Here is a 13,366-nt window from a genome sequence, read left to right as displayed (position 1 = left end):
GAGAATTTTGTGGTGGCTGCTAGCTGCCATATTTTTTAAGCTGTCGTTGCTCAAACGAATCGACGCAAGACGTTCGCTGCCAAAAACCATTTGGCTTGAAACAATAAAGTCTGCGCACTTGTGCGCGCAACTGTGCTTCTGTGTTCGTGCTCTTGAAGTAGTAGTAGTAAACACGTTAATTTGGGAAGAGAAAAGGCATAAGGGTGGGGGAGAGATATATTTGGAGTTTCAGTGGTCAACGTAGTCACCAGCATTAACTGTCTATGAACTCATTCTTTTTCTCAGTCGGGAGGGCTCCTATTGCTCTCAACTAGGGCTAGTTATCTTTTGTAGCAAAGGGCTTTTTCATAGCCCCAGGCGACTTGGCACGTCGTGGCGTAGCACCCACACCACACGCACTGTTTCATGTATCAAGAGTCTTGGTTTTAGGTTGAGAATTCTGCCTGATGTTGCCAGGTAACAGTAGCTGGGGCCTATAATAATTAGGGTCATATTAAGCCATATACGTGTTTCGTACCATTTCAGGTCGCGTTTCAGGGGAGGTTAAACGCATAATGCGCCCGCGTGCTGCGCGATGTCAGTGCAGGTTAAAAGATCCCCAGGTCGTCCGAATCATTACCGAGACCTCCACTACGGCACCTCTCCCTTTCTTTCACTGCCTCCTTAATCCCTTCTCGTATGGCGCGGTTCGGGTGTCCACCGAGATGTGAGACAGTTACTGCGTCATTTCATTTCCTCAAAACCATTTTTTTTTGAACCCGACCGCGGCGGCTGCGTTTTTATGGAGGAAAAACGCTAAGGCGCCCGTGTGCTGTGCGATGTCAGTGCACGTTAAAGATCCCCAGGTGGTCGAAATTATTCCGGAGCCCTCCACTACGGCACCTCTCTCTTCCTTTCTTCTTTCACTCCCTCCTTTACCCTTCCCTCACGGCGCGGTTCAGGTGTCCAAAGATATATGAGACAGATACTGCGCCATTTCCTTTCCCCAAAAAACCAATTATTATCAAAACCAATTTTCAATTTTGTTTTCTTTTCCTGAAACAAATTTTCAATTTTAGTTTCATTTTCGACTTGCCCCAGTAGCTCAGTGGTTAGGGCGCTGGGCTAGTGAATCCAGGCCTCCCACTGGTGCCGACTCCACACCCGAACTGCTCCTTACCTTATTCTCCTTCATGCCGGCTACCCCGATCAATTCATTATTTCTTGTAAGCTCTGCGGGAAACCGAGGGACTTCCTTCATGTCCTCCTCACATGTCCTACCTTCCCACACCATCCATGCCCAACCATGGCGGAGTCATACAGGGAGACTCTCCTGGCCAGCTCCGCTGCTGCTGACCAGCGCCGGATAATTACCGACGCCCTGAAGCGGAAGCCCTCCAAGGGCTGTCCTTTTCCCTGTAAGGGCAGCCCCCTAAGGGCTGCCTCGTGCCATGTTAGGGGGCTTGCCCCCCTTTGTATTTGGCAATAATGTTTCCACCACCACCACTGATCCGGAGCTCCCGAGTTCGAACCACACCACGGCGGCCGCGTTTCGAAGGAGGCGTAACGCCAAGGCGCCCGTGTGCTGTGCGACGCCAGCGCACGTCTAAGATCCTTAGGTGACCGAAACCATTCCGGAGCCCTCCACTACGGCACCTCTTCTCTCATTCCCTCCTACATCCCCTCCCCCACGGCGCGGCCCAGGACTCCGCCGAGATGTTAGACAGACACCGCACCATTTCCCTTCCCCAACAGCCAATTATTATTATTATTGTTTACACCGGTCCCACCCAGTTGGCCCCACCGCGGGCTGCCGACGCGCGCGGGAATTGCCCGAATGGCAGAGCTTCCTGGCCCACCGGAGGGACGCTGCTGACTGGACTCTACCGTTAGCACCATGACGTCTGGATAAATCTAACCAACAGCCAGCTCTTAACGGGGACATACGCAGACGTGCGACACGGAGGAGAGCTAGTGTTTCAAAATGTCACTGGAAAGGGCTCGCCAACTTTCCCGCGCGGTTGTAGGTTGTATGTCCTCTTCTGATGTGTATTATATGGCTGAGATGTTAATGAGAACAGGATGTAGCCACTGAGCGAGCTTACTTTCCTCTAAAGTTATTTCAGGGCCCTTTACATTTTTAACATGGGGGACCAAAAGCATGGGAGCTCTTTATTGCTTAACAAAATTTTATATTATATCATTTCAGGGTTAGTTAGGTTTTCTGATCTTTCTGTTCTGTGATGTTAAATTATTTAGCTTGGCAAGTGATTCCTCAAAGCGAAACCTAATTTCATGTACGAAATTGACAGTATTGCTCCAATAGCCACTGCAATTGGTGACCACACGGCGATGCCTGGCACAAATCACGTGGTCGCAGCGGTGACGTCTCCGGCGGTCGTGGAGAACGCGCCGGTGGGCCGTATGATGTAACGCTCCGTGTACGGCCACGGCACGCAGTATTCTGGCGGCTGCAGGTCGATCGCGCTGGTAGGCGGGCACTCGAACGCCGTAGCGAAGTCACGCATGTGACGCAGCAGCGTGTTGAGCCTGTGGGTGTGTGCATGCGCGTTCTACAGCTCCGCGAATGCTCCCTGTTAGAAGCTACCTTAAATACCTAGCTTACAAATTCACAGCTCCACAAATGTTCCTCTTCCTCAGAAAGAAGATAGCGGAACTTTCCCTGGTGTTCTTTGTAGTGTTCGGATATTCGCTCTGTGTGTTACGGCGTGTACCGGTGAATTTTGCTTTAGCAAGGGGACTGAGTTTGCACGGACGTAACGATCGCAGGCCAATTGAGGCACCAGCTTCGAATGACGCCATTTGTCTCCAGCCAATGAGAATCATTCGGTCCGGTGACGTCCGTTTTTCTAGCCAATGGGAGAATTTTATGACAGATGCCACATTTATTATCTGATACAGTGCCAAGTAGCCATGGGGTTTAATAAGACGCAAGAAATGGCTGAGGAAAATGCTTAGTGCACACTTAAAACTCGTTGTTTGCTATTCGTGCCTGACGTGGTTCGGAGGCAATAGACCGAAGTCGATGAGCTTGCGGTTGGCGTTGGGCAAAAGCACTTTACACATGTACTCTCCGAAGGAGTAAACAAATATGGCTGGTGGTTTAGCATTCCTAGGCACGACATATTCTGCGAAAGCACGCTGGGCCACCCGAATTTTGGGGTTGGGTCAAACCCTTTTAGCCCCGCCGCGGTGGCTCAGTGGTTAGGGCGCTCGACTACTGATCCGGAGTTACCCGGGTTCGAACCCGACGGCGGCGGCTGCGTTTTTATGGAGGAAAAACGCTGAGGCGCCCGTGTGCTGTGCGATGTCAGTGCACGTTAAAGATCCCCAGGTGGTCGAAATTATTCCGGAGCACTCCACTACGGCACCTCATCTTCCCTTCTTCTTTCACTCCCTCCTTTATCCTTTTCCTTACGGCGCGGTTCAGGTGTCCAACGATATATGAGACAGATACTGCGCCATTTCCTTTCCCCCCAAAACCAATTATTATTATTATTAAACCCTTTTTTGGAGTGACTCAGGTACTTTCCGAACGTGGGTCACTTCATTTTTGAATTTCCGTGGGTGGGCCAAGCCAATTTTAGCATTGTCCCAGGCCGGTTCCGAACGTGGACCAATAATATTAATAATTGGTTTTTGGGGAAGGAAATGGCGCAGTATGTCTCATATATCGTTGCACACCTGAACCGCGCCGTAAGGGAAGGGATAAGGGATGGAGTGAAAGAAGAAAGGAAGAAAGGGGTGCGTAGTGGAGGGCTCCGGAATAATTTCGACCACCTGGGGATCTTTAACGTGCACTGACATCGCACAGCACACGGGCGCCTTAGCGTTTCGCCTCCATCGAAACGCGGGCACCACGGTCGGGTTCGAACCCGGCTCAGTAGCCGAGCGTTCTAACCACTGAGCCAACGCGGCGGATTTAGATGGAACACCGATGGATATCGCGTTCTGCGAAACCCGGTCCCAAAATCATCAAGGAAACCGTGCTGTGGTTCACCAACACGCTTTGCAAAAAAGAACTAATGTTTGGCCACGGTCTGTTGATTATCAACGCATCGTATGACATATCAATGCAGCAAATGTGAGCGTAACACGTGAGGAACAGGAAAGAAACAAGCGGAACCGGCACGAGATGCAAGCGCTTCGTTCGGCAGCACGAGGGACGCCACGCGCACACGAGCAGATCACACGTGCGATTCGAAGCCCCGAGGAGCCATGAACGGACAGCTGGCTGTTCCACGTCGTCACGAGTGGTGGGCACAAAGAATGTGGTCTCGAATGGCTGGCGAAGGCTGCGAGGCGCCTTCGACGACGAGCGGAGGACTAGACCGGCGCCAAAGGGCGGTGGCTCTAGGTCACCTGCTGTCATCATTACTGGGAGTAGCACTGACGCTCAGCGCCATCACCATCGGCCTGTCTGTGCTCCGTCATCAGAGAGGCTCCGAAGGAAGCGGCGTCTTTGGCATGGGACGCAGCTCGTGGAACACCTGCAACTCCAAGCTCTGCATGGCGCACTTCCGTCGCCTCAAGAACTCCCTGAACCGGAGCACGGCCCCGTGCGGCGACTTTTACCGCTTCGCGTGTGGCGCTTGGCATCCTCGCGCAGCCAAGTCAGAGACCGTCTTCCGAGACCTCCTGGCCGTGGCCCAGCAAGACGCCATCCGGTACCTGGAGGCCGTGAACGACGCCTCAAACAAAATGGTGGTGCCAACCGGGAAAGTCCTTTTGCCCGATTCCCGTCCGGTACTGCGCATTAACCGAGCTGAGCGGGCGTACCAGGTCTGCCTGCACAGTGGTAGCAGTACCAATGATGCCGCTTTGCTGACTGAGTTCCTTGCCGACCGGTCATTGTCCTGGCCTGAGCGCACTACGGCGCCCGCGCAGCCTCTGGACGTACTCCTGGACCTGGACATCAACTGGAACCTGGGCCTGTGGTTCTCGGTTCGTGTCTCACCCATACGGGGCCGCAACCAACGGCAGGTGCGCGTGGGGTCCGGCATCGTGTCCTACGATTGGAAGCGGGCTCTGGACACCATGGTAACGCGGGGAGTGTACAAAGCACGCGTGCGTCGCTTTCACGACGCCCTTCGTGCGAGAAGCTTCGCGGCCATGAGCGACAAGGAAATGGAGGAGCTGCGCCGTTATGAGTCAACGATCGTCGGTGCCCTGTGCGGCTCGGTGTCTGGTGGCCAGAACGAACTGGCCTTCCCGCTGAAGCAGGAGCAGAATTTGGCCACTCCTCGCCTGGCCACCGCCCAGTGGGACACTCTCCTCAACTGGCAGCTCAACAAAGCTCTCAGAGTGACCGAGGCTGACCGCGTCATCGCCACGAACATGAAGCTGCTGCAGGCAGTCGACTATCTGCTGAGTTCGCATCCTGCTGAGGTGGTGCTACACCAGCTGGCATGGTCGCTGGTGCAGATGATCGGATGGATGGCCGACTCGGTACTTCCGGGTCGACCCACGGCGCACGAGATGGAAGATATGCGGAGCGCCGACTGTTTCTGGGTCACACACAGAGCGTTCGGAGTAACCCACCTCTCCGGCTACATAAACACTACCTACCCGCTTCACTGGCGCTCCTCAGTGGACGCCATTCTGATGACCATCACTCAGACGGCCATCAACTTCTTCCTGAAGACATCTTGGATCCACGCTGAGAGCCGAGCGGCCGCCGTCGACAAGCTGCGCCGCATGAACACCTCCCTCTGGCCTTCCGACTCCTACCTCAATGCATCGGAGGTGGCCGCCATATTGGAGAACTTCCCTGAGCCCAGAGAGGACGGTGCTGTGTTGCGGTACTGGCTTGACGCGTTGTCGGCTCGCCGAGCGCTCCTTGGCAGGCAGTGGGATGTGGCCGACGCCTTCTACCCTGGAGACTTGCAGCCGCCGCGGGCCCTGTTCCGCTACCACTATTACCTAAACGAGCTGGCTGTCTCGCTGCACGCGCTGCGCAGCCCGCTGTTCGTAGAGGGAGTGGGCCTCGCTGTGTACATGGGAGGCCTCGGAGCCCACTGCGCCGTTGCCCTGGCCCGGGCGTTCGACCCACGAGGCGTCCTCCTGGACGGTCGCGGTTCCACCTCCGGTCTTTGGTGGGGAAAGTCCTCCTACCGGGACTACGAGCGGAGGACAGCGTGCCCAGCGACTGCCGCCAGTGGAGCCGAAGGAGGTGTGCAGGCCTTCGAGGGAGTCGCTGCCATCGAGATAGCGTACGGGGCCTTCAACGCGTCGCGCTCTATCGCCGACCAGGGTACGCGGACGCATCAGAGGCGGCGCATTTTCCTTGGCCTGTCAGAGGATCAGGCCTTCTTCGTCGCCTTCTGCCAAGCGTCCTGCGCGCGCGGGCCCAGCGAGCGACAACAGCTGTCCTGCACACTGCCGCTGAAGAACTTCCGCGAGTTCGCCACCGCATTTACGTGTCCCGTGGCCTCGCCCATGAATCCAGCGCTAAGGTGCGGCTTCTTCGAGGCCAGTGACCAGCGGGCTGCCCGTAAAAATGGGGGTGAGAGTGAAGATGCCGGTAAAAGTGCGTCTACGAATGCGAGTGCGAGTGTTGGTGCTGACGGCGCAGTGACGTCCTGGACGAGGCCACCGGCACGCCGGAGTGGCAGTGACGACCAGGATCCGTTGACACTGGCGACGACGGGTCTCGCGGGGCATATGGTTCGACAGCCCCCAGTTTTATGAGAGAATTTTGAGGTGGCTGCTAGCTGCCATATTTTTTAAGCTGTCGTTGCTCGAACGAATCGACGCAAGACGTTCGCTGCCAAAAACCATTTGGCTTGAAACAATAAAGTCTGCGCACTTGTGCGCGCAACTGTGCTTCTGTGTTCGTGCTCTTGAAGTAGTAGTAGTAAACACGTTAATTTGGGTAGAGAAAAGGCATAAGGGTGGGGGAGAGATATATTTGGAGTTTCAGTGGTCAACCTAGTCACCAGCATAAACTGTCTATGAACTCATTCTTTTTCTCAGTCAGGAGGGCTCCTATTGCTCTAAACTAGGGCTAGTTATCTTTTGTAGTAAAGGGCTTTTTTCATAGCCCCAGGCGACTTGGCACGTCGTGGCGTAGCACCCACACCACACGCACTGTTTCATGTATCAAGAGTCTTGGTTTTAGGTTGAGAATTCTGCCTGATGTTGCCAGGTAACAGTAGCTGGGGCCTATAATAATTAGGGTTATATTAAGCCATATACGTGTTTCGTACCATTTCAGGTCGCGTTTCAGGGGAGGTTAAACGCATAAGGCGCCCGCGTGCTGCGCGATGTCAGTGCAGGTTAAAGTTTCCCCAGGTCGTCTGAATCATTACCGAGACCTCCACTACGGTACCTCTCCCTTTCTTCCACTGCCTCCTTAATCCCTTCTCTTATGGCGCGGTTCGGGTGTCCACCGAGATGTGAGACAGTTACTGCGTCATTTCATTTCCTCAAAACCAATTTTCAATTTTGTTTTCTTTTCCTCAAACAAATTTTCAATTTTAGTTTCATTTTCGACTTGCCCCAGTAGCTCAGTGGTTAGGGCGCTGGGCTAGTGAATCCAGGCCTCCCACTGGTGCCGACTCCAGACCCGAACTGCTCCTTACCTTATTCTCCTTCATGCCGGCTACCCCGATCAATTCATTATTTCTTGTAAGCTCTGCGGGAAACCGAGGGAATTCCTTCATGTCCTCCTCACATGTCCTACCTTCCCACACCATCCATGCCCAACCATGGCGGAGTCATACAGGGAGGCTCTCCTGGCCAGCTCCGCTGCTGCTGACCAGCGCCGGATAATTACCGACACCCTGAAGCGGATAGCCCTCCAAGGGCTGTCCTTTTCCCAGCAAGGGCAGCCCCCTAAGGGCTGCCTCGTGCCATGTTAGGGGGCTTGCCCCCCTCTGTATTTGGCAATAATGTTTCCACCACCACCACTGATCCGGAGCTCCCGAGTTCGAACCCCACCGCGGCGGCCGCGTTTCGAAGGAGGCGTAACGCCAAGGCGCCCGTGTGCTGTGCGACGCCAGCGCACGTCTAAGATCCTTAGGTGGCCGAAACCATTCCGGAGCCCTCCACTACGGCACCTCTTCTCTCATTCCCTCCTTCATCCCCTCCCCCACGGCGCGGCCCAGGACTCCGCCGAGATGTTAGACAGACACTGCACCATTTCCCTTCCCCAACAGCCAATTATTATTATTATTATTTACACCGGTCCCACCCACTTGGCCCCACCGCGGGCTGCCGACGCGCGCGGGAATTGCCCGGATGGCAGAGCTTCCTGGCCCACCAGAGGGACGCTGCTGACTGGACTCTACCGTTAGCACCATGACGTCTGGATAAATCTAACCAACAGCCAGCTCTTAACGGACATACGCAGACGTGCGACACGGAGGAGGGCTAGTGTTTCAAAATGTCACTGGAAAGGGCTCGCCAACTTTCCCGTGCGGTTGTAGGTTGTATGTCCTCTTCTGATGTGTATTATATGGCTGAGATGTTAATGAGAACAGGATGTAGCCACTGAGCGAGCTTACTTTCCTCTAAAGTTGTTTCAGGGCCCTTTACATTTTTAACATGGGGGACCAAAAGCATGGGAGCTCTGTATTACTTAACAAAATTTTATATTATATCATATCAGGGTTAGTTAGGTTTTCTGATCTTTCTGTTCTGTGATGTTGAATTATTTAGCTTGGCAAGTGATTCCTCAAAGCGAAACCTAATTTCATGTACGAAATTGACAGTATTGCTCCAATAGCCACTGCAATTGGTGACCACACGGCGATGCCTGGCACAAATCACGTGGTCGCAGCGGTGACGTCTCCGGCGGTCGTGGAGAACGCGCCGGTGGGCCGTATGATGTAACGCTCCGTGTACGGCCACGGCACGCAGTATTCTGGCGGCTGCAGGTCGATCGCGCTGGTAGGCGGGCACTCGAACGCCGTTGCGAAGTCACGCATGTGACGCAGCAGCGTGTTGAGCCTGTGGGTGTGCGCATGCGCGTTCTACAGCTCCGCAAATGCTCCCTGTTAGAAGCTACCTTAAATACCTAGCTTACAAATTCACAGCTCCACAAATGTTCCTCTTCCTCAGAAAGAAGATAGCGGAACTTTCCCTGGTGTTCTTTGTAGTGTTTGGATATTCGCTCTGTGTGTTACGGCGTGTACCGGTGAATTTTGCTTTAGCAAGGGGACTGAGTGAGCACGGATGTAACTATCGCAGGCCAATTGAGGCACCAGCTTCGAATGACGCCACTTGTCTCCAGCCAATGAGAATCATTCGGTCCGGTGACGTCCGTTATTCTAGCCAATGGGAGAATTTTATGACAGATGCCACATTTATTATCTGATACAGTGCCAAGTAGCCATGGGGTTTAATAAAACGCAAGAAATGGCAGAGGAAAATGCTTAGTGCACACTTAAAACTCGTTTGCTATTCGTGCCTGACGTGGTTCGGAGGTAATAGACCGAAGTCGATGAGCTTGCGGTTGGCGTTGGGCAAAAGCACTTTACACATGTACTCTCCGAAGGAGTAAACAAATATGGCTGGTGGTTTAGCATTCCTATGCACGACATATTCTGCGAAAGCACGCTAGGCCACCCGAATTTTGGGGTTGGGTCAAACCCTTTTAGCCCCGCCGCGGTGGCTCAGTGGTTAGGGCGCTCGACTACTGATCCGGAGTTACCCGGGTTCGAACCCGACGGCGGCGGCTGCGTTTTTATGGAGGAAAAACGCTGAGGCGCCCGTGTGCTGTGCGATGTCAGTGCACGTTAAAGATCCCCAGGTGGTCGAAATTATTCCGGAGCCCTCCACTACGGCACCTCTTCTTCCCTTCTTCTTTCACTCCCTCCTTTATCCTTTTCCTTACGGCGCGGTTCAGGTGTCCAACGATATATGAGACAGATACTGCGCCATTTCCTTTCCCCCCAAAACCAATTATTATTATTATTAAACCCTTTTTTGGAGTGACTCAGGTACTTTCCGAACGTGGGTCACTTCATTTTTGAATTTCCGGGGGTGGGCCAAGCCAATTTTGGCATTGTCCCAGGCCGGTTCCGAACGTGGACCAATAATATTAATAATTGGTTTTTGGGAAAGGAAATGGCGCAGTATCTGTCTCATATATCGTTGCACACCTGAACCGCGCCGTAAGGGAAGGGATAAGGGAGGGAGTGAAAGAAGAAAGGAAGAAAGGGGTGCCGTAGTGGAGGGCTCCGGAATAATTTCGACCACCTGGGGATCTTTAACGTGCACTGACATCGCACAGCACACGGGCGCCTTAGCGTTTCGCATCCATCGAAACGCGGCCACCACGGTCGGGTTCGAACCCGGCTCAGTAGCCGAGCGTTCTAACCACTGAGCCAACGCGGCGGATTTAGATGGAACACCGATGGATATCGCGTTCTGCGAAACCCGGTCCCAAAATCATGAAGGAAACCGTGCTGTGGTTCACCAACACGTTTTGCAAAAAAGAACTAATGTTTGGCCACGGTCGGTTGATTATCAACGCATCGTATGACATATCAATGCAGCAAATGTGAGCGTACCACGTGAGGAACAGGAAAGAAAGAAGCGGAACCGGCACGAGATGCAAGCGCTTCGTTCGGCAGAACGAAGGACGCCACGCGCACACGAGCAGATAACACGTGCGATTCGAAGCCCCGAGGAGCCATGAACGGACAGCTGGCTGTTCCACGTCGGCACGAGTGGTGGGCACAAAGAATGTGGTCTCGAATGGCTGGCGAAGGCTGCGAGGCGCCTTCGACGACGAGCGGAGGACTAGACCGGCGCCAAAGGGCGGTGGCTCTAGGTCACCTCCTGTCATCATTACTGGGAGTAGCACTGACGCTCAGCGCCATCACCATCGGCCTGTCTGTGCTCCGTCATCAGAGAGGCTCCGAAGGAAGCGGCGTCTTTGGCATGGGACGCAGCTCGTGGAACACCTGCAACTCCAAGCTCTGCATGGCGCACTTCCGTCGCCTCAAGGACTCCCTGAACCGGAGCACGGCCCCGTGCGGCGACATTTACCGCTTCGCGTGTGGCGCTTGGCATCCTCGCGCAGCCAAGTCAGAGACCGTCTTCCGAGACCTCCTGGCCGTGGCCCAGCAAGACACCATCCGGTACCTGGAGGCCGTGAACGACGCCTCAAACAAAATGGTGCTGCCAACCGGGAAAGTCCTTTTGCCCGATTCCCGTCCGGTACTGCGCATTAACCGAGCTGAGCGGGCGTACCAGGTCTGCCTGCACAGTGGTAGCAGTACCAAGGATGCCGCTTTGCTGACCGAGTTCCTTGCCGACCGGTCACTGTCCTGGCCTGAGCGCACTACGGCGCCCGCGCAGCCTCTGGACGTACTCCTGGATTTGGACATCAACTGGAACCTGGGCCTGTGGTTCTCGGTTCGTGTCTCACCCATACCGGGCCGCAACCAACGGCAGGTGCGCGTGGGGTCCGGTATCGTGTCCTACGATTGGAAGCGGGCTCTGGACAGCATGGTAACGCGGGGAGTGTACAAAGCACGCGTGCGTCGCTTTCACGACGCCCTTCGTGCGAGAAGCTTCGCGGCCATGAGCGACAAGGAAATGGAGGAGCTGCGCCGTTATGAGTCAACGATCGTCGGTGCCCTGTGCGGCTCGGTGTCTGGTGGCCAGAACGAACTGGCCTTCCCGCTGAAGCAGATGCAGAATTTGGCCACTCCTCGCCTGGCCACCGCCCAGTGGGACACTCTCCTCAACTGGCAGCTCAACAAAGCTCTCAGAGTGACCGAGGCTGACCGCGTCATCGCCACGAACGTGAAGCTGCTGCAGGCAGTCGACTATCTGCTGAGTTCACATCCTGCTGAGGTGGTGCTACACCAGCTGGCATGGTCGCTGGTGCAGATGCTCGGATGGATGGCCGACTCGGCACTTCCGGGTCGATCCACGGCGTACGAGATGGGAGATATGCGGAGCGCCGACTGTTTCTGGGCCACACACAGAGCGTTCGGAGTAACCCTCCTCTCCGGCTACATAAACACTACCTACCCGCTTCACTGGCGCTCCTCAGTGGACGCCCTTCTGATGACCATCACTCAGACGGCCATCAACCTCTTCCTGAAGACATCTTGGATCGACGCTGAGAGCCGAGCGGCCGCCGTCGACAAGCTGCGCCGCATGAACACCTCCCTCTGGCCTTCCGACTCCTACCTCAATGCATCGGAGGTGGCTGCCATATTGGAGAACTTCCCTGAGCTCAGAGAGGACGGTACTGTGTTGCGCTACTGGCTTGACGCGTTGTCGGCTCGCCGAGCGCTCCTTGGCAGGCAGTGGGATGTGGCCGACGCCTTCTATCCTGGAGACTTGCAGCCGCCGCGGGCCCTGTTCCGCTACCACTATTACCTAAACGAGCAGGCTGTCTTTCTGCACGCGCTGCGCAGCCCGCTGTTCGTGGAGGGACTGGGCCTCGCTGTCAACATGGGAGGCCTCGGAGCCCACTACGCCGCTGCCCTGGCCCGGGCGTTCGACCCACGAGGCGTCCTCCTGGACGGTCGCGGTTCCATCTCCGGTCTTTGGTGGGGAAAGTCCTCGTACCGGGACTACGAGCGAAGGACAGCGTGCCCAGCGACTGCCGCCAGTGGAGCCGAAGGAGGTGTGCAGGCCTTCGAGGGGGTCGCTGCCATCGAGTTAGCGTACCAGGCCTTCAACGCGTCGCGCTCTATCGCCGACCAGGGTACGCGGACGCATCAGAGGCGGCGCATTTTCCTTGGCCTGTCAGAGGATCAGGCCTTCTTCGTCGCCTTCTGCCAAGCGTCCTGCGCGCGCGGGCCCAGCGAGCGACAACAGCTGTACTGTACACTCCCGCTGAAGAACTTCCGCGAGTTCGCCACCGCATTTACGTGTCCCGTGGCCTCGCCCATGAATCCAGCGCTACGGTGCGGCTTCTTCGAGGCCAGTGACCAGCGGGCTGCCCGTAAAAATGGGGGTGAGAGTGAAGATGCCGGTAAAAGTGCGTCTACGAATGCGAGTGCGAATGTTGGTGCTGACGGCGCAGTGACGTCCTGGACAAGGCCACCGGCACGCCGGAGTGGCAGTGACGACCAGGATCCGTTGACACTGGCGCCGACGGGTCTCGCGGGGCATATGGTCCGACAGCCCCCAGTTTTATGAGAGAATTTTGTGGTGGCTGCTAGCTGCCATATTTTTTAAGCTGTCGTTGCTCGAACGAATCGACGCAAGACGTTCGCGGCCAAAAACCATTTGGCTGGAAACATTAAAGTCTGCGCACTTGTGCGCGCAACTGTGCTTCTGTGTTCGTGCTCTTGAAGTAGTAGTAGTAAACACGTTAATTTGGGAAGAGAAAAGGCATAAGGGTGGGGGAGAGATATATTTGGAGTTTCAGTGGTCAACCTAGTCACCAGCA

The 13,366-nt window shown here is 55.2% G+C and overlaps 1 protein-coding gene across 1 annotated transcript; it reads left to right on the top strand.

Annotated features, from left to right (window-relative positions):
* Positions 1 to 10,641: 10,641 nt before the first annotated feature.
* Positions 10,642 to 13,113, top strand: LOC144120975 (endothelin-converting enzyme 2-like). Its single transcript, XM_077653821.1, has one exon. It carries the CDS (start codon positions 10,642 to 10,644, stop codon positions 13,111 to 13,113), a length of 2,472 nt encoding a protein of 823 aa, XP_077509947.1.
* The last annotated feature ends 253 nt before the right edge of the window (positions 13,114 to 13,366 follow it).

This window comes from Amblyomma americanum, chromosome 1 (assembly GCF_052857255.1).
Source record: "Amblyomma americanum isolate KBUSLIRL-KWMA chromosome 1, ASM5285725v1, whole genome shotgun sequence".
In the NCBI taxonomy this organism is placed as follows: Eukaryota; Metazoa; Arthropoda; class Arachnida; order Ixodida; family Ixodidae; genus Amblyomma; species Amblyomma americanum.
This window is presented reverse-complemented; position numbering and strand designations above follow the sequence as displayed.